General features: G+C 35.6%; 1 protein-coding gene across 7 annotated transcripts in view; it reads right to left on the bottom strand.

Moving 5' to 3' along the window:
* KDM6A (lysine demethylase 6A) overlaps positions 1–23,902 on the bottom strand; it is a 204,769-nt gene that overhangs the window by 66,135 nt on the left and 114,732 nt on the right. For all 7 annotated transcript variants that reach the window (XM_011237210.3, XM_011237211.3, XM_002929208.4 and 4 more), the window contains exons 7-8: positions 21,209–21,263; positions 17,212–17,246 (exon numbers count right to left, since the gene is read on the bottom strand). In XM_011237210.3, coding sequence (XP_011235512.2) covers positions 17,212–17,246; positions 21,209–21,263 — 90 coding nt within the window. The remainder of the gene's footprint in view (positions 1–17,211; positions 17,247–21,208; positions 21,264–23,902) is intronic.

Below are 23,902 nucleotides of genomic sequence, written 5' to 3'. Positions count from 1 at the left end.
AAGGGAATGGCACTGGATGAGAAACCCCCTTTTACTAGGATTTTCACCTGAGAGCAGGCCTCAGTTGGTGCCTGGTTGGCTAGAACTCAAAAAGAAATGAGCAATCTCACTAGCTTGAACAGAGGACACGCTCTGAAGCTATCATAAGAGCTGGAAGTGAGGGGAGAAATCCTAGGAAGGAGAGAGTGAAAGAAAGAACACCAAATTCTGCAATTAAACTCTGCCTAAATCTCTTGTTGAATGCTAAACTATGCATGAACACGGCAGATGTCCAGTAGGCTAAAAGAACTAGAGAGATTTCAGCCACTGTCAGCTACAGGGGTGACCACATTTAGAGTGTGCCTTGAGCAAAATTAACTGGCTAATATAAAACAAAACATCAACCTTTGGAAAAACATAACAAAGTCACTTCACAATGTATTATTCCTGACAGCCAGGATAAAATTACCAGATTTATAAAGAATCAGAAGATTTTAATCCACATTCAAAAGAAAAGGGAATTAATGAAAATCAACCATGAAATTAGATGACGAAATTTGTAAATAATTTTAAGGCAGCCATTTTAAGAATTCACAGACAGTAAGAAAAATATAATCATAATGAGTGAATGGGCAAGAAATTAAAAGCACGGAAAAAAACAAAAAAATTCTAAAACTGAGAAATAGCTGAAATTTAAAAATCACTGGGTAGATTGAATAGCAGATTGGAGACTTAAAAATAAAAGCCATCCAAAGATAAATGAGGCAGTAACAGTCTACTAAACACGTAACTGGAGTCCAAGAAGAAGGGAGAAAGAATGGGGCAGGAAAAAATATAATATAATGGCTGAGAGCTTTCCAGAACTGATGAAAGATATCAAAGCCCATAATCAAAAGACTAAGAAAACCACAAGTAGTATAAATATAAAGAAAAAACAATCCCTGGGCACTTCACAGTCAAATTCTTTTTTTTTTTTTTTTAAGATTTTATTTATTTGACAGAGAGACAGCCAGCGAAAGAGGGAACACAAGTAGGGTGAGTGGGAGAGGAAGAAGCAGGCTCCCAGCAAAGCAGGGAGCCCAATGCTGGGCTTGATCCAGAACGCTGGGATCACACCCTGAGCGGAAGGCAGACGCTTAACGACTGAGCCACCCAGGCACCCCTCAAATTCCTAAAAACCAAATGGAAAGAGAACTTTGAAAACAGCCAGAGAAAAACAACAAAATACAAAGAATACAACAAGAATGACAACGAAATTAAATATAATGGACTAGACATTCCAAACAAAAAAGACATGTCCAGAAAAGATTTAGAAAGAGCCAAAAACATACTGTAAGAGATGCACTTTACATATTAACACATACGAAGGTTGAAATTAAAGGATGAAAAAGATACCACGCAAACAACTAAGCACTAGAAAGCTGAAGTGACCAGACTCAGATCAGATTAAGTAGGCTTCAAGGCAAAGATTATTACCAGAGATAAAAAAGAATATTTCATAATGATAAAGAACATCAGGACATAACAATAATATAAAAAAAGAGCTTCAAAATACATGAAATGACTGACAGAATTAACACTGATAAAATACTATTAATTAATCCACATAATTTATTCCGATTTCACGAATTGTCCAACTAATGTCTTCTTTCTGGTCGAAGATATAATCCAAGATCCCATACTATGTTCAGGTAGCATGTCTCCTTATTCTCCTCCAATCTGGGACAGATCCTCAGTTTTTTACTTTTAGTACCTCGACGCTTATAAAAAGTAGTGGCTAGTTACTTTGAAGAATGTCCCTTGGAAATTAGTTAGGTACCATCTTGTGGGGAGATACTCATCATTCCTCATTAATTCATTAGTGAAATTCTACGTAAGAAAAAAGTGTCCTCTTTCTCCCATTTGCCATTTAAATTCACAATTTGTATTATTACAATTCATTTATAAATGAATATAAATTCAAATATAAATATACAATTATAAATTCATTTATATTTAGAGAATTTATATAGAATCATCTATATAGAATTATTCATTTCAGTATGAGCTAAAACATTTTATTCTGTATCTTATATTTCGTTATTATAATTGGTTTCTAAGCCTGTGTCAGATTTGTTGATTAGAAACCCCATCCCCTCAAATTGACTCCTATGTTCTTTCCACACGCCCTCATCCTTTTTGAGTACTTCATTACTTCGTGGCACTAAAAAAATGTTCTGGAGCTCATCTTGTAATTTCCTTGCCTAAGTCCTGGAATCACCCACTTCTCCCCCAAAATCCCTGGTTCCTTTTATATTTAAAAATAGTATTTAGAAACAAAGATCTGGGTGCTAATGTATTCACTATTGCAGGGATGGGTAATTGCCTCCGGGCCCTCCCAGCAAACAGAGCTAGAAAGCATATTTATGTACACACACACACACACACGCCTGTATTTCTATCCAACTACCCATACCCATAAATAACCATATGTTCATACTGATACCTCCAATTACAATCCAACACGAGTTCAGTCTTGCCTTTCCTTATTTTTAAGTTCTGACAGTGGAAAACCTGGCTTTCATATCCACAATACATTTACTTACTTGCTTATTCCTAATATTCACATAATGTAGTTACAGAATTCCTAATCCATACCACTGTGAGAAAGTAACTGTAATGCGGGATTTGTTTACAGCTCTTGTCTCCAGCTTTAGACTACAGTCAAAATACTATTCTCTAAAGTCACTTAGGTTGGTTCTTTTCATATCCACCCCCTTCACTATACTTACATTATTCATTAGTTAGGTTCATTCGTTACTGTCTGCATTCTATTTTGGGCTAACTCACGTCCTTGCTGGTCTCAATTATTCAACTAATTTTGGGGTATGAGAAACATTACCAGGTTCTAAGAGTTAGAGCTATATAAAGTATATACTCAAGAAATTCCACTTCTTTCTCATCTCTGTTACCCCATTCAGAACAACCCCTGGTAGGTAACCAATCTCATTTGTTTCTGGTTTATCCATTCAGTATTACTTCTGCACAAATCGCACGTTTACTTTGCACATGCGTATCTTCTCTCACAAAGGTTCGTATATTATACTCTTCTACACTCTCCATTTTTTTCCACTTAGCAGTACATTCTGGAAATCAATCCACATGGTGATCCACACAGTTCTTCCTCACACTTTGCTATATGCAACTCCACTACCTGAATGTACCATAGTTTATATGACCATTCTCCTATGAATGGGCACTTGTCTCCAAAATTTTGTAATTACAAACAATGCTCCAATCAATATCCTTGTGCCTATATGTTTTCACAGTTTTGGAAGTATATTTTCAAGGTAGATTTCTAGATGTAGGGCTGTTGAGTCAAAGGGTCAGTGCATATATAGCTTTGTTAGATTACTGCCAAATTCTGCTCCACATGGGTTGTACCAGTTTGTATTATCACAATATATGAGAGTGCCTATTTCCCCATAGCCACTTAGAATTTTTGCCAATCTGATATGTGAGAATTATATTTCAGTGTTGCTTTAATTTGCATTTCTTTTTTTTTTTAAGATTTTATTTATTTATTCGATAGAGATAGAGACAGCCAGCGAGAGAGCGAACACAAGCAGGGGTAGTGGGAGAGGAAGAAGCAGGCTCACAGCAGAGGAGCCTGATGTGGGGCTCGATCCCACAACGCTGGGATCACGCCCTGAGCGTGAAGGCAGGCGCTTAACCGCTGTGCCACCCAGGCGCCCCTTAATTTGCATTTCTGAGCGAATCTGACCACTTTTCCAGATGTTTAAGGGCCTTGTTATATATCTTTTGTGAAATGTCTATTCATATCACTTTCCCCATTTTTCTATTGACTTTTCATTCCTTTGTCCCTCAAATTTTAAGTGTTATATTAGGAGTATTAGCCCTTTGTCCATGGCATATGCTGCAAAGATTCTCTCCAAGTTTCATAGGTGTCCTCTGAATTTATGCTATTTTTTTCTGTCATGCAGAAATTATTTTTATATTGCTCAAACTTACTAGCTCAAAATTCAGAGGCAATGAAAACAATGACCATAGTTTAAAAAGTCTTTTCCTAAATCAAGGTTAAGAGGAGTTCATGTTTGCTTCTAGTACTTGTACAGTATTTTTTACATTTCGCTCTAATTCATTTCTAGTTTATTCTTTTGAATAGCTTGAGTCATGGGTCTAATTTCATCCTTTTCCAAATGGCTACCTAGTTGTCCTACAACCATGTGTGAATAATCTACCTTAGCCCCAGGAATTTAAGATATTCCCTTTATCAAACACTTGATTTCTCTATGTGCCTGGATCTATCCCTGTTTTTTCTATGATATTCCATTGGTCTGTCTATTCACATGCCAGACCGCACTTTGAATTACATAGGCTTTACTGTTTATCTATTTAGTAGAGTTAGTATAACCTGTACAATTTCCCCCCATTGCTATCCTGGTTATTCAAGCATGTTACCAACTTATCTAAGTCCTTAAAACGTTTGTTAGTAGTTTTTACTGATGTTTATGCACCATTTATAAAGTAACTTAGGGAAAATCAGTATCTTTATATTGCTGAGTCACAGTATCTCTTTTAAGTTTACTGCCAAGTAATTACTGATTCAATATTCAAATGGGAATATTTTCTAACCTTATGCTCTCTGATTATTGTTGAAGATTATTAATTTCTGTATGTTAATTTGTGCTTCTAACTGATTTTTCTTGTCTGATTGCACTGGCTAATACCTATAGTACAATGATGAGGAATAACAGAGTGGGAATCTTTGCTTTGCTCCTAATTTTTGTGAAAATGTCTCTAGTGTTTCCCCTAAGTAAGATACTAATTTGGGGACTAGTGTATATGAATCTTACCACGATAAAAAAGTAACCCTCAATTCCTATGTCCAACTTGGACAGAGTTTTTTTTATTAGGAACAGGCATTGAATTTGTCAAAGGTTTCTCTTCAATATCTATGGTGATAACAATCTCATTTTACCTTTAGTTCTATTATCATGATGCCTGATACTAATGAATTTCCTAATATTCAATCTTGCATTCCTGGAATGAATACCACTTGGTATATTATTTGCTCAATGAGGTAATGATTTTTGTTTGCTATATTTCTACTTAGTACTTTTACACCAATATTCATTGGTCTGTATATTACTTCCTTTTTGTATTATTTTTATCAGGTATACTTGCTTCAAATGGGGAAATGGGGAAAAACAGTATTATGGTCCCTCAAAAAATTAAACACAGAATTATCATAAAGATCCAGTAATTTCATTTCTAGTTACATATCAAAAATAATTAAAAGCAGGGATTCAAACAGTTATTTGCACACTCATGTTCATAGCTGCATTATCAATAGCCAAAAGGTGGAAGCCATGCAAATGTCCACCAATAGGTGAATGAATAAACAAAATGTAGTGTGTACATACAACAACGAAATACTATTAAGCCTTAAAGAATAGTTATGTTCTCATACATGCTACAACACGTACAAACCTTAAAAGACATGCTAAATGAAATACACCAGGCACAGAAAGACAAATACTGTATGATTCCACTTACATGAGGTAATTAAACTCACAGAGACAGAAAGTGGAATAGTGATTGCCAGGGGCTGGGTGGAGGGAGGAATGAGAACTTATTGTTGAATGGGTACAGAGATTCAGTCTGGAATGATGAAAAGTTCTGGAGGTGAATGGTAGTGACGGTTGCACAATGTGAATGTACTTAATGACACGGTACACTTAAAAATGGCTAAAATGGTAAAATTTATGTCACATATATTTTACAATTTAAAAAAAGAAGATACAAAAGCACTGTGGTCTGTAATTAATTTTTAGCATCAGCAATTTTGTTTCCATTATATTTTAAAAATATGCTATAGTGATTAAGTGCAGAAAGGACTTTGACAATTACCAAACACAAACGTCTCTCAAGTCAGATTAAAAGCTGCTAAAAACTTCCCCCTTTTATAAAGAAAGGAAGGAAGGAAGGAAAAGAGGGAGGGAGGGGAGGAAGGAGGGAGGGAGAAGTTTTTCATTTCCAATGCTCTGAAACAATCTATAAAGTATTGGAAGTATCAGGTCTTTAAAGGCTTGGTAGAATTCCCCTGGAAAACCATCTGGCCATGGTGCTTTCTATAGGGCATTACTTAATTTTCCCTATTTCTTTTACAGCAATTGACTTTCTATAACTTTCTATCTAATGAGGTCAATTCTGCTAATCTGTATTTCACTGGGAAGTAGTCCATTTCATTAAATTTTTAATTCACTGGCATAGAGGTCTGCTTAGTAGTCTTGTATTATAGTTCTAATTTCTTGTTTTCATGGTTACCTTATTTTGACTATGTGCTTTCTCTTTTATTCCCTTGATCAAGTTACCTAGTAGATTATCTATTTTGTTAATATTTCAGAGAACTAAGGTTTTGACCTATTAATTAGGTCTACTGTTTTGCTTTCCTTTTCACATTACTAATTTCTTTAAAAAGTCTTTCTTCCTTCCTCACAATACTGTTACACTGACTTTTGTTTTGGTAACAGATTTCCTTGCATTCAATCATCCCTGAATTCATGAAATAAACCCTACATATTCATGGCGTACTTACTGCATCTTTAAATATCAACTGGAATTTCTCTTCAGAATTTCTAGATATCTATAATATACATAAGTGAAACCAACCTACAGTGTTTTGGTAATAAACTAATGCTGGTTAGAAGAGGAGGTTAAAATTGAAACTAACGATTCTTATAAACAGTGTTATTCATGACAACATTATTTTAACTATCCCTCAAGGGAAAAATAGTTAAATTAGTTACAGTACATTTGTGCAAAGGGATATAATACAGCTCTACATGTACTGATATGGAATGATTTTCAATATATAATACTAACTTAAACAATTTAAGCAGCGTCAAGTGAGAATACACTTAACTGGCTAATGTTTCAATAAAATAAAGAAAAACAAACATACATGCAAATATATAAACGGATTTGCTTATACATACATGGATTTCTCTGGAAAATGGGGAGGGGAGATAAGAGGAGGGGAATAGGTTGAGGAGAGGAATAGGTTGTTACAGAAAAGAATGAGGAGGATACTTCACTGTGTATTCTTTCAAGCACTTTCATTTTGGGTTATCTATTAAAAAAATAAGTAATGCTTTAATAACAAAATTAAAAGGGAAAACTCTGTATCTTTCATCTTTAAAGGTAGTTAAGAATTTAGATGGCAAACTGTTCAAGTTATTTCATTAAATTCAAGGAAAGGCCAATTAATAATATTATTATTATTATTATTATTATTATTATTATAAAAAAGTGGTTCTAGAGTCTCAGCTAATAAAATGGAGGAGGTAAATTAAATAACTGATGGAGGACTTCCCTCAAAGATGGCCACAAAGTAGGAGGACCCTTGGACCACCTCCTGCCATGAACACAAATAGATAACTATCAAATTATCCTAAATGCCCCAGGTATCAATCTGAAGACTGGCAGGACACCACAACTAAAGGTACAGAGGAAGTAACACTGAAGAAGGCAGAAAGTGTGAAGATGCAGTTTAGGGGACAAACAGATACTGGCTGCTGCAGAACGGGGAGAGCTGTGGTCAGGAAGAAGTGCAAGAGAGTGAGAGGGGCACACGGGAATGCACAAGGAAAACATTTACCCATTGCCACTGGCTTGGAAAATGAGAGGAGCTGAATTTCATGAGATCTTGTAACCAGATGGGCTTAAACCCGAAGTTTAAAGTATCAGTGGACTGGGCTAGGTTCCGGGAGAGTCCAGAGGTATCAGGGATGCTCTTGGAGAAAAGGCAGGCAAACAACCCAGAGACATACAGCATGGAAACAACATATCTGAAGAGTGCCTGGGGCACACAGTGGGGAGATCTGCTCTTCTCAGAGCATGCCCAGGAGAGCCAGCATCCACGGAGAGACCTCTCTGGAAACAAAGCTGCTGGCTGACACCATCTCACTCCCCCAACACTCAGCATAAGAACCCAGCCACTAACAGGAACCAGTGCAACTCAGACACTGGCTGCCTAAATTACTTACACTAAGCCCCACCCACCCCCACACTCTGGTGGAACTGCCCCTTCTCAGTCACGCTTACCTCAGTCCCAGTGCCATGGGCCCCTTCCCTAGAAGACCAGCACAAACCCCTGCCCACACCCTGTGTCCTGTCCAGAAAGTTCTACAGGGCCTCAGTTCCAGTGGAGGTGATGACAGGTCTCATTTCATAAGCAGACCAGAGCACAACTAGTTAAAACTTGCCACATTCAGGCCAGGGACCAAATCTGCCCAGGATAGGCAAAGAGAACCTCTGCAGATGACTGGCCTGAAGGACAGAGCAGCCAGGACACAATAGCAGAGTGCATGCTGCACACACAACAGCAACAGACACTCCCTGAAGTGCCAGCCTCTGGACACTACATGACCTCTTCTTCATAAGGCCATTACTTTCAGGAGCAGGAGACATAACTGGCTTTTCTAATACAGAAAAGAAGGCACAGACTTAAACAAAATGAAAAGACAGGAATTTATCCCAAATGAAAGAACAAGATAAGGACATGGCCAGATATCTAGGCAAAACAGATATAAGTAACAGAACTGATGGAGAACTTAAATCTATGATCATAAAGATACTCACTGAACTTGAGAAAAGAATGGAAGACATCAGTGAGACCCTTATCACAGAAATAAAAGAGTTACAAAATAATCAGAGATGAAGAGCACAATAAGTGAGATTAGAAACATGCTTGATGCAACGAAGAGCAGGCTGGAAGAAGCAAAGGAATGAACTAATGTCTGAGAAGACAAAGTAAAGGAAAGCAATGAAGCTGAACAAAAGAGAGAAAGAAAACTTATACAAAATAAGAACAGACTTAGGGAACTCAGTGACTCCATCAAATACAGTAACATTTGTATTACAGGAGTCCCAGAAGAAGAGAGAGAAAAGAGGGCAGAAAACTTATTTGAAGAAATAATAGTTGAAAACTTCCCTCATCTGGGGAAGGAAACAGATATGCAGATCCAGGAGAAGTCCCATCAATATCAACAAAAGCAGACCCACACCAAAAAATATTATAATTAAAATGGTAAAGTGTAGTAATAAGGAAGAAAATTTAAAAGCAGCAAGATAAAAGAAGACAGTTACTTGTAACAGAAAATACATAATGCTATTAGTCAGCTCACTTTTCAGCAGAAAACTCTCCGAGCCAGAAACGATTGGCAGGATATACTCAAAGCGCTGAGTGGGGAAAAATGTGCAGCCAAGAATATTCTATCCAGCAAGGCTGGATTCAGAACAGAAGGAGAGATAAAGAGTTTCACAGACAAAAACTAAAGTTGTGACCACTAAGCCAGCCCTGCAAAAAACACTAAATGGGGACTCTGTGAGTGGAAAAGAAAAACCAAAAGTGACAGTATGAAGGTAGGAAACACAAAAGTAGTAAAAATGAGTATTTCTATTAAAAACATCAGTCAAGGAATGAACACACAAAACAAAAGGATGTAAAATAACAACATATACCTAAATCATGGGGGAGGATAGGAGTAAAGAACCGGTTCGAACTTAAATAACCATCAACTTAACATACACTACTATAAGTGGATGATACTATATAAAAACCTAGTGGTAACTACATATCAAAGAACAATAACAGATATGCAAAGAATAAAGAGAAAGGAATCCAAATAAGTCACTAAAGAAAACCAGCAAACCGTGAAAGAATGGTAAGGATCAGAGAAAATCTCCAGAAACCACAACACAAGTAATAAAATGGCAATAAATACATATCAACAATTACTCTGAATGAAAACAGAATAAAGGGTCCAATCAAAAGATAAGGGTAACAGAATGGATTAAAAAAAAAAAAAAAGATCTGTCTACATGCTGTCTACAAGAAACTTGTTTTAGACCTAAAGACACAGGCAGGTTGAAAGTGAGGGGATGGAAAAACATCATGCAAATGGTTGTCAAAAGAAAGCCTGAGTAGCAATACCTACATTGAACAAACTAGACTTTAAAACAAAGACTGTAACAAGAGGCAAAGACAGACACTTTATAATAATAAAGGGGACAATCCAAAAAGAACATACAACTGTAAATATTTATGCACCCAACATGGGAGCACCCAAATACAGAACACAGTTGACGAACAGAAAGGAACTAATCCATAATAATACAATAGTTGTAGGGGACTTTAATGCCACACTTACATCAATGAACAGATCATCTGAACAGAAAATCAACAAGGAAACGATGGACAAAATGGATTTAACAGATATATTCCAAACCTCCCATGCTAAAACAGCAGTATACACGTTCTTTTCAAGTGCACATGGGACATTTTCCAGAACAGATTACACATTAGGCCACAAAACAGGACTCAACAAATTCAAGAAGATCAAAATCATACCACGCCCCTTTTCTGACCACAGTGCTATGAAACTAGAAGTCAACCACAGGAAAATATCTGCAAAGCCCACCAATATACGGAGGTTAAATAACATGATACTAAATAATGAATGGGTCAAAACAGGAAATCAAAGAAATAAAAAAAAAAATATGAAAGCAAGTGAAAATAAAACACAAAGGTCCAAAACCTTTGGGAGGCAGCAAAAGTGCATTCTAAGCGGGAAGTATACAGCAAATGCAGGCCTACTTCAAGAAGCAAGGAAAGTCTCAAATAAACAACCTAACCTTACACCTAAAGGAGCTACAAAAAACAAAAAAACAAAAACAAAAACAAACAAAAAAAAACAATAAGAAAAACCAAGAAACAATAAATGAAGCCTAAAGCCAGCAGACAGAAGGAAATACTAAAGATTAGAACAGAGATAAGTGATATAGAAATGAAAAAAACAATAGAGTTCAATGAGACAAGGAGCTGGTTCTTGGAATAAATTAACAAAATTGATACACCTCTAGCCAGACTTATCAAAAAGAGAAAGGACCCAAATAAAATCACAAATGAGACAAGAAAAATAACAAACACCACAGAAATACAATTTTCAGATTATTATGAAAAACTATATGCCAACAAACTGGACAACTTATGAGAAATGGATAAATTCCTGGAAACATATAAATTACCAAAACTAAAACAGGAAGAAATAGAAAATCTGAACAGACTGATAATCAACAAAGAAACAGAATCAGTAATCAAAAAACTCCCAACAAACAAAAGTCCAGAACCAGATGGCTTCAGAGGTGAATTCTAGCAAACATCTGAAGAGTTAATAATACCTATTCTCCTCAAACAATTCCAAAAGAAACAGAAAAGGAAGGAAAACTTCCACATTCATTCTATGAGGCCAGCATTACCCAGATACCAAGACCAGATAAAGACACACACAAAAAAGAGAAATACAGGCCAATATCTCTGATGAATATAGATGCAAAAATCCTCAACAAAATACTAGCAAACCAAATCCAACAACACATTGAAAAAACTCATTCACCAAGATCAAGTGGGATTTACTCCTAGGTTGCCAGGGTGCTTCAGTATTTGCAAATCAATCAACGTGATACACCAATTAACAAGAGAAAACGTAAGAACGACAGGATCACCTCAAAAGACACAGAAAAATCATTTACAACATCCATTCATGATAAAAATCCTCAAAAAAGCAGGTTTAGAGGGAATACGTCAACATAATAAAGGCCATATATGAAAAAACCCATATTTAACATCATCCCAAATGGGTAAAAACTGAGAGCTTTACTTCTACAATCAGGAATAAGACAGGAATGTCCACTCTCACCACTTTTATTCAACATAGTACTGGAAGTCTTAGTCACAGAAACCAGACAACAAAAATGAGTAAAAGGAATCCAATCAGCAAGGAAGAAGTCAAAGTTTCACTATTTGCAGATAACCTGATATAATATATAGAAAACCCAAAAGAATCCACCAAAATACTGCTAGAATTGATAAACAAATTCAGTAAAGTTGCAGGATACAAAATCAATGTTCAGAAATCTGTAGCACTGCTATACACCAACAACAAAGCAGCAGAAAAGAGAAATTAAGGAATCAATCCCATTTATGATTGCACCAAAAACAACAAGATACCTAGGTATAAACCTAACCAAAGAGGTGTAAGACCCATACTCTCAAAACTATAAAACACTAATGAAAGAAATCTGATGACACAAAGAAATGGAAAGACATTCCATGCTCATGTATTGGAAGAACAAAAATTGTTAAAATGCCTATACTACCCAAAGCAATCCACAGAATTAAAGCAATCCCTATCAAAATGCCAAAAGCATTTTTCACAGAGCTAGAACAAACAATCCTAAAATTTGCATGGAACCACAAAAGACCCTGAATAACCAAAGCAACCTTGAAAAAGAAAAGCTGGAGGCATCACAATTACAGACCTCAAGCTGTATTACAAAGCTGCAGTAATCAAAACACTACGGTTCTGGCACAAAAACAGAGATACAGATCAATAGAACAGAATACAAAACCCAGAAATGAACCTACAGTTATATGGTCAATTAATCTTCAGCAAAGCAGGAAAGAATAGCCAATGGGAAAAAGACTGTCTCTTCAACAAATGGTACTGGGAAAACTGAACAACATACAAAAGAATAAACCGGGACCATTCTCTTTCACCATACACAAAAATAAACTCAAAGTGGATTAAAGACCTAAAAGTGAGATCTGAAACCATGAAAGTCCTTGAAGAAAGCACAGGCAGTAACTTCTTTGACATCAGCCACAGCAACTTTTTTTTTAGGTATGTCTGCTGAGGCAAGGGAAGGAAAAGCAAAAATGAACTATTGGGACTGTATCGAAATAAAAAGCTCTGCACAGCAAAGGAAACAATCATCAAAACTAAAAGGCAACCTACGGAATGGGAGAAGATACGTGCAAAGGACATATCTGGACAAAGGGTTAGTATGCAAACTATACAAACATCTTACACAATAGCCACCCCAAACACAAATAATCCCATTAAAAAATGGACAGAAGACATGAGTAGACATTTTTCCAATGAAGACATGCAAGTAGCCAACAGACACATGAAAAGATGCTCAACATCACTCATCATCAGGGAAATGCAAATCAAAACTACAGTATCACCTCAAACCTGTCAGAATGGCTAAAATCAGTAACACAAGAAACAACAGGTATTGGTGAGGATATGGTTAAATGGGAACCCTCTTGCACTGGTGGTGGAAATGAAAACTGGTGCAGACACTGTGGAAAACAGTATGGAGGTTCCTCAAATAGTTAAAAATAGAACTGGTAATTGTGCTACTGGGTATTTACCCAAAGAATACTACTAATTCAAAGGGATATATGCACCCCTATGTTTATAGCAACATTATTTATAATAGCCAAATTATGGAAACAGCCCAAGCGTGCATCAACTAATGAATGAAGAAGATGCAGTATATATATACTATGGAATATTATTCAGCCATAAAAGAGAATGAAATCTTGCCATTTGCAATGACGTGGATGGAGCTAGACAGTATTATGCTAAGCGAAATAAGTGAGTCAGAAAAAGACAAATGCCAGATGATTTCACTCACACGTGGTTTTAAGAAACAAAAGAGCAAAGGGGGAAAAAAAAAAGAGGCAAACCAAGAAACAGACTTTAGAAAACAAACTGATGGTTACCAGAAGGGAGGTGGGTGGGAGAATGGGTTAAATAGATGGTGGGGATTAAGGAGTGCACTTGTTGTGATGGGCACTGGGTGATGAATGGGAAGTGTTGAATCACTGTATTATACGCTGAAACTAATATTACACTGTATGCTGACTAACTGGAATTTAAATAAAAATTTAAAAAATAACTGATATAACTTTCCAAGAATAATTCTTAATATATTTATTTGGACATAGAATATTACATGGAGAAACAAAATTAACTTTATTTAGAGATGGTATGATAATATACATAGAAACCTGAGAATCTAATTTTTAAATCTAGTAAGAACAGGTGTGTGGGAAATGGCATTCCATTAAAATTATCCAAACCTAAATAAAAGTACCATATCATTCAGGAATCCCACTTGTGGGTGTATTTTCAAAGGAAACAAAACCATATCTCGAAACATATCTCAAAAAACACATCTCAAAGAGATATCTGTATTCCCATGTTCAATGCAGCCTTACTGACAATAGCCAAGGTATGGAAACAACGTTTAAGTACCTGTGAAAAGATGGATCAAGAAAGGGGCACCTGGGTGGCTCAGTTGGTTAAGTGTCTGCCTTTGGGTCAGTTCATGATCTTGGGGTCCTAGGATTGGACCCCACATCGGGCTCCCTGCTCAGTGAGGAGTCTGCTTCTCCATCTCCCCTTCCCCCCACTTGTGCTCTCTCAAATAAATAAAATCTTCAAAAATAAAGATGGATCAAAAAAATGTGGTATATAAATATAATGGATAGCATTTCAGCCTTAAAAAAGAAGGATATCCTGTCATTTGCAACAACATGGATGAACGTGGAAGGCGTTATGCTAAATGAAATAAGCCAGACACAGAAAGACAAAACCTGTTTGGTTATCATGTATATGTAGGATCTTGGGGGATACACACACACATATACACATTTATATATATTTATATATATATATATATATATATACACACACACACACACACACATATGGTGATGGGTGTGTTAAAAATTAACTTGATGGGAGAAATCATATATACATATATATATTTGTCAATTTGTCAATTACACTTCAATAAAGCTGAAAAAATAACCCCAACCCAGATTTATGGTTAAATTTAACCAAAAAATATTTTAAAGAAACAAAAAAACACCCTACACCTCCACTTCTACAATAGGCCTCCTTTTTGTCTTTCAAACATAAACTCAGTACCACAAAGCCACTGTAGTTGGTAACACCTCTTTATTAAAATGACCCAGCAATACACACGCACTCCATCAGCCCCAACTGATTTTTATCACTGGCTCCTTCTCTCCATTCAGGACTCAACAGCCCAAACAGCTCTTGCTCAGAGAGGCCTTCCTTAAACACTCCTGTTAAAAAAGTATTCCCTTACTTCTGTCTTAATTATGGTCTTATTTGTTTAATCCTGTGAAGGTAATGTGGGGACAGGGCCCCCAGGGTTTGTAAAGTGATACTAAATTATTTCTACATTTATTAGCAGGAAGACTTTCTATATAAAGAAACTTTTACTGAACTATCTGGTTACCCAGCACTAGCCACTAACCATATATGACTACTTAAATTTACATTTTAAAATTCCATATTCATAAATAAATACTCATATAAATCAGCTGAACTATAAAAAGTAACTCTCTATAGCTAGGCAGGGAGGGAGGGAGGCATTTTTGCTTTTCTTAAATTTATACCTGAAAATGTTAAAACCCTTGTTTTAAGTACTGGAATAGAGGTTTTTCAATCTTTTCATATGCTTACAGTGTCAGCTTTTGTCATCTAATAATTATATACTCTGCTTCCCATAAATTTTGTTGTTTTTTTTTAATCTTAACTGGAACTAAAATTTATCAAATGAAAGAATCAAAGGAAGGAGGGCCCTGTCCCCACAGTACCTTCACAAGATTAAAAGATTAACACCAACAGACAATTTCTCATCAGAAACAATGAAAGCCAGAAGACAATGGAATGTAAATTTCAAAGTGATCACATAAGACAAAAAAACAGAATTCTACCACAAGCAAAAACTCTCACTAGAACTAAAGGTGAGAGGGCACCTGGGTGGCTAAGTCGGTTATGCATCTGCCTTCGGCTCAGGTCATAATCCCAGGGTCCTGGGATAGAGTCCCACATCAGACTCCCTCTGCCTCTCTCTCTCTGTCTCTCATGAATAAATAAAATCTTCAAAAAAATTTTAAAAATTAAAAAAATTAAAACGAAGATGAAAATGGGGCACCTGGGTGGCTCAGTCAGTTAAGCATCCAACTCGTGGTTTTGGCTCAGGTCATGATCTCAGGGTTGTGAGATCGAGCCCCACGTCCGTCTCCATGCTAGGCCTGGAGCCTGCTTCAGATTCTCTCTCTCCCCCCTTGGCCCCTTCCCTCTCCTCTCTGTCCCCACTCTCAAAAACTAAATAAATAAATAAATAAATGTGAGAAAACAACTGCTTCAGCTGGTAACAGACCAGTGATCTCACTAAGAACTAGAAAATTTTAGGGGAAAACAAATCAGAATTTCTCGTTTTGAAGGGAGAAGACAGCTCTAAGGTAATGAGAACAGAAGGAGCGAAGACTCTAAGAAAAGAACTACTTTGGAGAGGGAGCTGCTTTCTATAGCTGCTTTCACTCCGGGGCCTTTGCTGATTTGGCAAAAAACGGCAGTTGGCAGGAGGCTAGGATTAGCACTGGCAGGTAAAGACTCTGATCCACAAGGTGATGTAATTCTCACATGCATCTTCTCAAGGCTGATAAAATCCCTAGATTAGTAGGGTATCCGAACCCGAGTGTGCATAAATTCTTATTCGGTGGGCACACATGCATTGTATGTGTTTTGGCGGGGGAGGACACCACAGCAGATGGAAGCATCCAAGAATCCGACGTTAATTTTTTCAAGACCCCATGATAGCCTTGAAACTAAACAGACCTTACAAAATAGATGTACAAATGTAACAGTATTTTCCCCCAAAAAGTGGTTATAAAATTTATGTTTTCAGTAAACTCTGGTTATTTAATATTTACTCATACCAACTTATAATTGATTTCTCATCCCACTGCCAAGAATATATGTCTATATTATACCTTTTATCACACAACCTAGCAAAATCTTCCATACATAAAAACAAAATGTTCTTAAAAATTAAACTGAAAAGGTTTTCTTCAGTACAGCAACCATAAAAAGATTGAAGATTAAGAGGTAACTCTAATATGCCTTTTAAATGGTGACACATGGAAGGGATATTTCAATCTTAAGAAAAAGTAAAATTAAAAACAATGCATTATAACAACTATCTATAAACATTTTGCAAAGAAAACTACACATTCCACATCAAGAGTGAGAGACCTTACAAACAGTCATTTAAGGCTGCAGACAGCTCAAGTTTAGAGGCATAACATATCAAATGAAACTTCCTCATACACAGCAAGTACTGTTTCACTATGCAAAATCCTGATCACATTTAATGAGTATAAAATACATGAAGGAGATAATGCCCAGAATCCCACTAAATTACATGTATGCCTGTCTTCACTTACAATGATATGGGTGATCACTTTTAAGTAAGGTAAGTTAAAACACTTACCTGGGTTTCATATAAGTGGGCAATGTGAAATTGAACTGCAAAGATGATGGAAAATTAAAATCAATACCAATATAATAGTGTTTGGGGTAAATTAAGTAAGAATACAAAATGTCAAACGTAAGCACAATCTATACTACAGAGATTTAATAATGAGACATAACTTTAATTTTAGTAAAACAGAATATCCAAGCAAACACACTAAAGAACATGAACATAAGACGTCACATGTGCCACATGCATTCATTGTTGGCCACTATCAAATTCTGTCAGTGTAATTATTAAAATTAACATTAAAATCTACAGTAAGTGAGTATACTCCTTACAAAGTTCACAACTGCAAGATGAAGCAAACAGAGAAAACTCCTATAATCTATGCATTTCAAAACATGGTATTTAAAAACTGAGTTCCAAGTAAGTAAATTGCAGTAAAGTCGATATTTGATATAAAAAAAAAACCATATAAAAATCAAAGAAAGCCTCTAATTCCTTATACCACATTTCATAACATTTATAAAGAAGTCATAAAGGAAGATGATGCTGGTAATAACACACAGAAGAAATGAGTTGTTGCATTTATCAGTTCTTCAGAATTATTAAAAAAAAAAAAAGTCAAAAACCACTCAGAAGGCAAGAATAGTAAACAGTCCCAAGATTAACAAATAGGTCTGGAAAACCAAGAAAGAACGTATTTCAGCTTCTATTTGCAGCTCTTCTTGATACCGCATCACCAAAGTATGAATGATTCAACAAAAGGAACAATGAACCAGGAATCAAAATTGGATTCTAGCTACTTCAATACTGTAATTTTCACTCTTCAATGACAACTCTCTTTTTTTAATGTTCTATCTACCCGGATTTCACAGCTGGATTTCAAGGAGTCTGGGAGCCTTTCAAATTTACATGCAAAAATGTTTATGTGGATCTTTAAAAAAAGAAGGTTCACAGGGCTACTGTCAAGTATTCACTGCTGGATGCACCATAAGCTAACTCTCTCACTGAATCCTCTAACTGTAAGATTCACCTGAGAGGCTTGTTAAAAATAGAGATTCTGGAGATTATGATTCAGTGAGCCTGGGGCATGGCCTGGAAAGTTGCCTTTTTAATCACTTCTGCAAGAAATTCTTATACCTGTTCCCTAGACTAGCATCTGGGAAGAACTAAACTAAATAAACATAAAGAACAAAACAAACGAAATATATGGTGAATTTTAAAATCAAACATTTTTACATCAAAAGTAAAACTACATCTCTCCACAAATAATCGTTAAATACACATCACACATTAACTAATCAGAGATGAGGCAAAATAAAAATATCTTTAGAAGATGAAAATCAGCTTTCTGTGAAAAACGCATAAAAATAATAATAAAAGTTCTACATATATAAATATCCCCTATACCTACATCTGTTGAGGGCTTTTCTTATTTTCCCCTTTTCCAACACAGCTCTCCCTTGAGATTCCAGTTCCAAATCTTACCTCACTGTATCAATGGAGGGAGACTGGGTTACAAGTTAAGAGAATGAGAAAGAGATGGAAAATCTATGCTCATTTCCTCCGATCTTACTTCTCTAATAAAGGTGAAAAGGAAGAAAAGAACAGCAACTAGCTAGCACCCTACCACGACCCCAAACTTCCTCCAAGCTCAATCCCTAGGTCCTCCGTCTAGGGCTTTCCTATGCAATGAATTACTAAATCCAGTATCATCTTTTGTAGTGTGAAAACCACCACATATTTAAATTCTTAGAAGTCCTCTTCAAGTGGAACATAACCATACAACTAAGAAAAGGCTCCACTTGGCTAAGTCTCAATTAGAAGTGGAAATTTTTAACAAATATTGCTATAAAAGGTCCTGAAATTAAACTTTATTCAGGAACTATACACTACTTTTGGAATTTAAAGAATTAATTAAATCTACAAGAAACAATTTTATCCCAAGCAGCCACCAATAATGAAGTCTCACATTGCCAGGATTCTACTTTTTAAAACATCAACTGTAATTAACCCCTCTTAACAAGCTCTAGAAGCAATAAGTTTATCTACTTACTTTTTAATTGCATAAAAGAATTGTGCCATAAGATGGAAATACCTCATATAAACGTTTTTTAAAAGCTTACTTTCCTTTCTATAATCTTCTGATCTTTGTAGTATATCACAAAGTAATATGTAAGATTTCAAAGAATAGTCAAGGTCTGTGGCATACACAAATAGGTGATGACGTTAAAAATTCAAAGAGAAATAAGCTTTGCAAAGACAGTAAGAGCCTGGTACTTAAATAGTAATAATGTCTGGCTCAAAGTAGATAGTCTACATTTGTTAGTGCTCTCTGAGACACCAGCCATTACCGTGGTTATCATGTAATCACACAGACTAAACTACCCACATCAACTGAACTATAATGGCCTAATGTCTCTAAATAAAGCATGTGCCCTCCCAACACAGTAACCAGCCTTATAGCACAAAGTTCCAAGTCCAGGCAAACTCCTCAGTCCTGGGCAAAACAGGATGTTGGTCACCCTCCCTCCTATTTCCTTTCTCAACAACCGACAGAGACACAGTAAACTTGAAGATGTATTCATTATGGTTCAAATCATCCTCTTCACGTTCAACAAGAAGTTTTCTGCCCAATGGTGCTCATTTTACAGATGTAGGTGTTTTCCTCTCAAGCAAGACCAATGACCTACAACTGAAATTTAACTTCAACAGGGCAGAATAAAATGAGGATTTACCAAAATATTTAGTTTGACATTTATGAAAGATCCCTCAGAAGTTATCATTCAAACTGACATATTAGTCAACTGTGAGAGTTTAAGTTACTAGATATAATCAATCAAATGAAAGGAGCTGTTTTTCTTATTCCTGTATAATTAAGAAAAAAGTATAAATTAACATTTCAATAAGTATATCACTGAGTTAAATTTTGTCTAATCTAACCTCATCTTAAGAAACTAAAATATCATACACTGATCAGTTTCTTTTAAAGAAAATAAAAATCTTTTATGTTTTCTCAGGAAATTGCCTCTAGTAGAAGTATGAGATAATTGGTCTGGTTTAGATGATGATTTCATCCATACCATGTCATAGTTCATGTAGTATCAAGTTACATCCTAATTTCTACAGCCTTTTCATGTATTCCATCATTTTCTCAGGCATTTTTAGCACTGACACTACTTTTCACTTAACGCCATTCTCTAGGGTTAGAATATGAATCACTTAGAGCAAAATACTTTCTAAAACCCAGAATCCTTTGACCTGAAATTTTCATTAAGAATGATTCAACAAACACATATTTTTCAAGAAAGAAAGTTTTGAAGAAATCCAGCTTGAACCCAATGACTATCCTTCAAACTTTTATCAGCTACTTTAAACTAAATATGCCAACACATACTTACTGATAAACATAATCAAACCACTCTGCTTTTGGAAAAAAACATACACAGAAGCAGAAAATAACTGCCTGAAAAAAGCCACTGTAGCAGAACATGTTTCTCATACACATTCTTTTTTAATTAATTGAAAAATTTCACTTCAAATTTTACATGATATGCAAACGTAGAATTAAAAAAATCAAAGAATGTATTCATAATTATCGATAATTTTAATACCACACAGCAGGAAATCAGTGAGCTATCACTTAAGAATCTCTGTATACTCATTTTTCGTAGAAGACTGGCAATACCTGTTTTTAATCCCCCAAGGCATCTACAATATAATTAATGCACAAATAATCAATCTTGTTCATTAGTGCGGACAATTTTAATTCAACAACACAGTTCACTGGCATATCTATTTTAGACACAGGCTGTTCACAATAACTGGTCTCACATGTTCCATTTGTACAAGTAGCCATGGCAACCAATACAGTTAGATCCAACAATTCTAGAAGAAAAGTTACACAGGACTTTATCACTATCACCATTATCATCATCATCATCACTACTATTATTTGCCCTGAGGTGATCTGAATACATGCAGAAAACTATTACTTAAAAATACTTACTTTCAGCATTGGACAAAGTGCAGGGATTGCAGTCAACCAAAGCTAACTGAAAATGCTGCAAGAAGAGAGTGAGAAAAATCAGTGCACTAAATTCAGTCATATAAATGTGTCTTAATTTTCAGGTATGTAAAGTCTAACATAATCATGAAACTATGCTATGCAAATAAAACATACTAGACAACCAACTAGAATTACTTTGTACATTTATTGCTGATAACAGGCTGTTGGGTTACTTTCTTGAGACAGTTGAGAATGGAGAATTAACTTTATCAAGTCATCCTATGTATAATTTTGTTTATATGAAAAAAGCTTTAGAAAAAGTCTTCAAGTAAATAGTATCAGTTACAGAGCGGTTTAAATAATCATTATTTTAAAAACTGAAAGTAAAAGTGCAGTGGTATTTACGTCAGAATACCACTGCTTATCTCAAAATGAGACATGAACTTCAGAAACAAACAAAATACTATGACAATAAAGGGTAAAACTATCTGCCCTTACTGATTCTTCAATAATCATTGTATTTGGTACCTTCCCCCCCCCTTTTTTTAAAGATTTTATTTATTTGAGAGAGAGAGAGAGAGAGAGAGAACAAGCAGTGGGACGGAGAAGGAAAAGCAGACACCCCGCTGAGCAGGGCTCCATCCCAGGACGCTAAGATCATGACCTGAGCCGAAGGCAGACGCCTAACCTGGTGGTTAAGCTTAACCAACTAAGCTACCCATGTAGCCCTGTACTTGGTACCTTTTAAAACTATTTGAAATACTACCAAGAATACATCGAATCACCTGTTCAAGTTGAAGTTCATCTACGAAATACAATTATCTTTTTAGAATGCATGCACTATTATTTGTGTAGGCAATATTAAACCACTAACAGTTTACAATATCCATGTATAACAACATCGTATCAGCCTACCCAAAAAATACATGTTAAAATTCAATGGATAACATTAATTTCTAAGAACACAAATCATGATCAAGAACACTGAGCAGCATTTGACATCTACTTTACCAACCTTAAACCTGGTATATAAACTAAGAAGAAAAAAAAAACCAAGTACTAGAGTGTAGTATACACTCTAAGGTATAAGATCCTTAGGGTAAAAAAGGTATAAAATCCCTAGGATAAAAAAAGTAAATCTCTCTGAGCTCTTCTAAAAAATACTTCCATATATGTATATTCAAATTTTCTAAGTCCCTACAAGATTTTAGCATTAAAAGTAATCAACAGCATAAGTATAAACCCATTTTCAAAGATTGACCACAATAAGCTTGTTCCTATCCACAATCCAAATATCTAAATAGTTGTATTTTTTATAAGTACTGGACAAACTGAAAATTGACATGCATAATGACAACTTCCAGATATAAACCCAAAAAGACTTTATCAAGAGAAATAATCATTAGCAAGCTTTCAGTATTATATCTCAATAAAGAATGAACAGAACTGCACTTGGTCAACTCGAACCCTCAATAACAAAAGTAAGCGAATGTCAGCTACCCAGTGTCACACTGAAAGAAAGATTAGAAGGCATCATTTGGTATGAACACAGTAGCTATCATATTCCTTCACAGATGTCTGTTATGTGCAAGCATAATGAGGCTAGACTACATTTGCGGTACTCTTTAAAATTTAAGGGCTGTAATATTCTGAATGGGCAAACCACTAACAAAATGACTATGAACCTTAAATATTCAATATTTAATCCATTCAACAAATGTTTGTCAAGTACCTATAATGCCTCAGGACAATACAGGCACTAGGAATACAATGGTCAACGAAACAAAAGTGAAAGTTATTTGTCATGGTTGACTAAGTGGAAAAAAAAACCCCCAACGTCTGAACACTTTAAGAACTGCTTTTATTAAAAATAAAACAAAGAACTGCCTTTATTCTCCCTTGGCCTACTAAGCAGACTGTATAAACGCTCAAACATCCCTTTGGTGTGCGACCACAGCAATAGAAACGAGAGTATTTTAAAGAGTATTTGTATACCTGAATCTAACATAACATTGTATATGTCAACTATACCTCACTAAAGAAAATAAAAAGTGAGCACTATGAAAGCAAAGCTCGCTTCATAACCAATTGTCTTCCCCTGGACAAAAAGAGCAGCACAGTAGCCACACATTCAGACTGCACCACTTTTCTGAGTCTCATCTATCCTGTCCACATACACAGAGAAGACAAGACAGACTTTTCTTAACTGAGCCATCAAAGGATACAAACTGATCTGCAAAGAAAGTCTTCAAGACGGCAGTATTTTAGTTTTACTGTTACAACATCTCTCAAAGAGCAGAGATGCGTAATTTGCATTGCCTAGACTACATTTCATCTATCAATATGCAAGGGTCCTGCAATGAAACCTGGCAGAAGCAATTCTGGACCACGTCTTATATAAGTATTAATCAATCTCAAAAGCACCAATGAAGCCATTGATGTATCATTTCAAATCCACCACATCATGAAATATTAAACATTTCCAAACTGCGACAATATAGAAAAATTACCCTGCAACAGAGTATATATTCAAAAACATGCATGGGAGAATGAAGGAATTTATAGAATAATTATTAAGTATAAGAAACTAAGAAAAGCTACATAAAACTACCCCATATAAAGAAAAACAGTGATACACTTTCCAGTAAACTGACAGGATATGAGGGACTGGGGTGGGGATGACATGACCTCAGA

The sequence above is a fragment of the Ailuropoda melanoleuca genome, chromosome X, assembly GCF_002007445.2.
Source record: "Ailuropoda melanoleuca isolate Jingjing chromosome X, ASM200744v2, whole genome shotgun sequence".
NCBI classification, from domain to species: domain Eukaryota; kingdom Metazoa; phylum Chordata; class Mammalia; order Carnivora; family Ursidae; genus Ailuropoda; species Ailuropoda melanoleuca.
The sequence above is the reverse complement of the archived record's forward strand: the minus strand, read 5'-3'. Positions and strand labels throughout refer to the sequence as shown.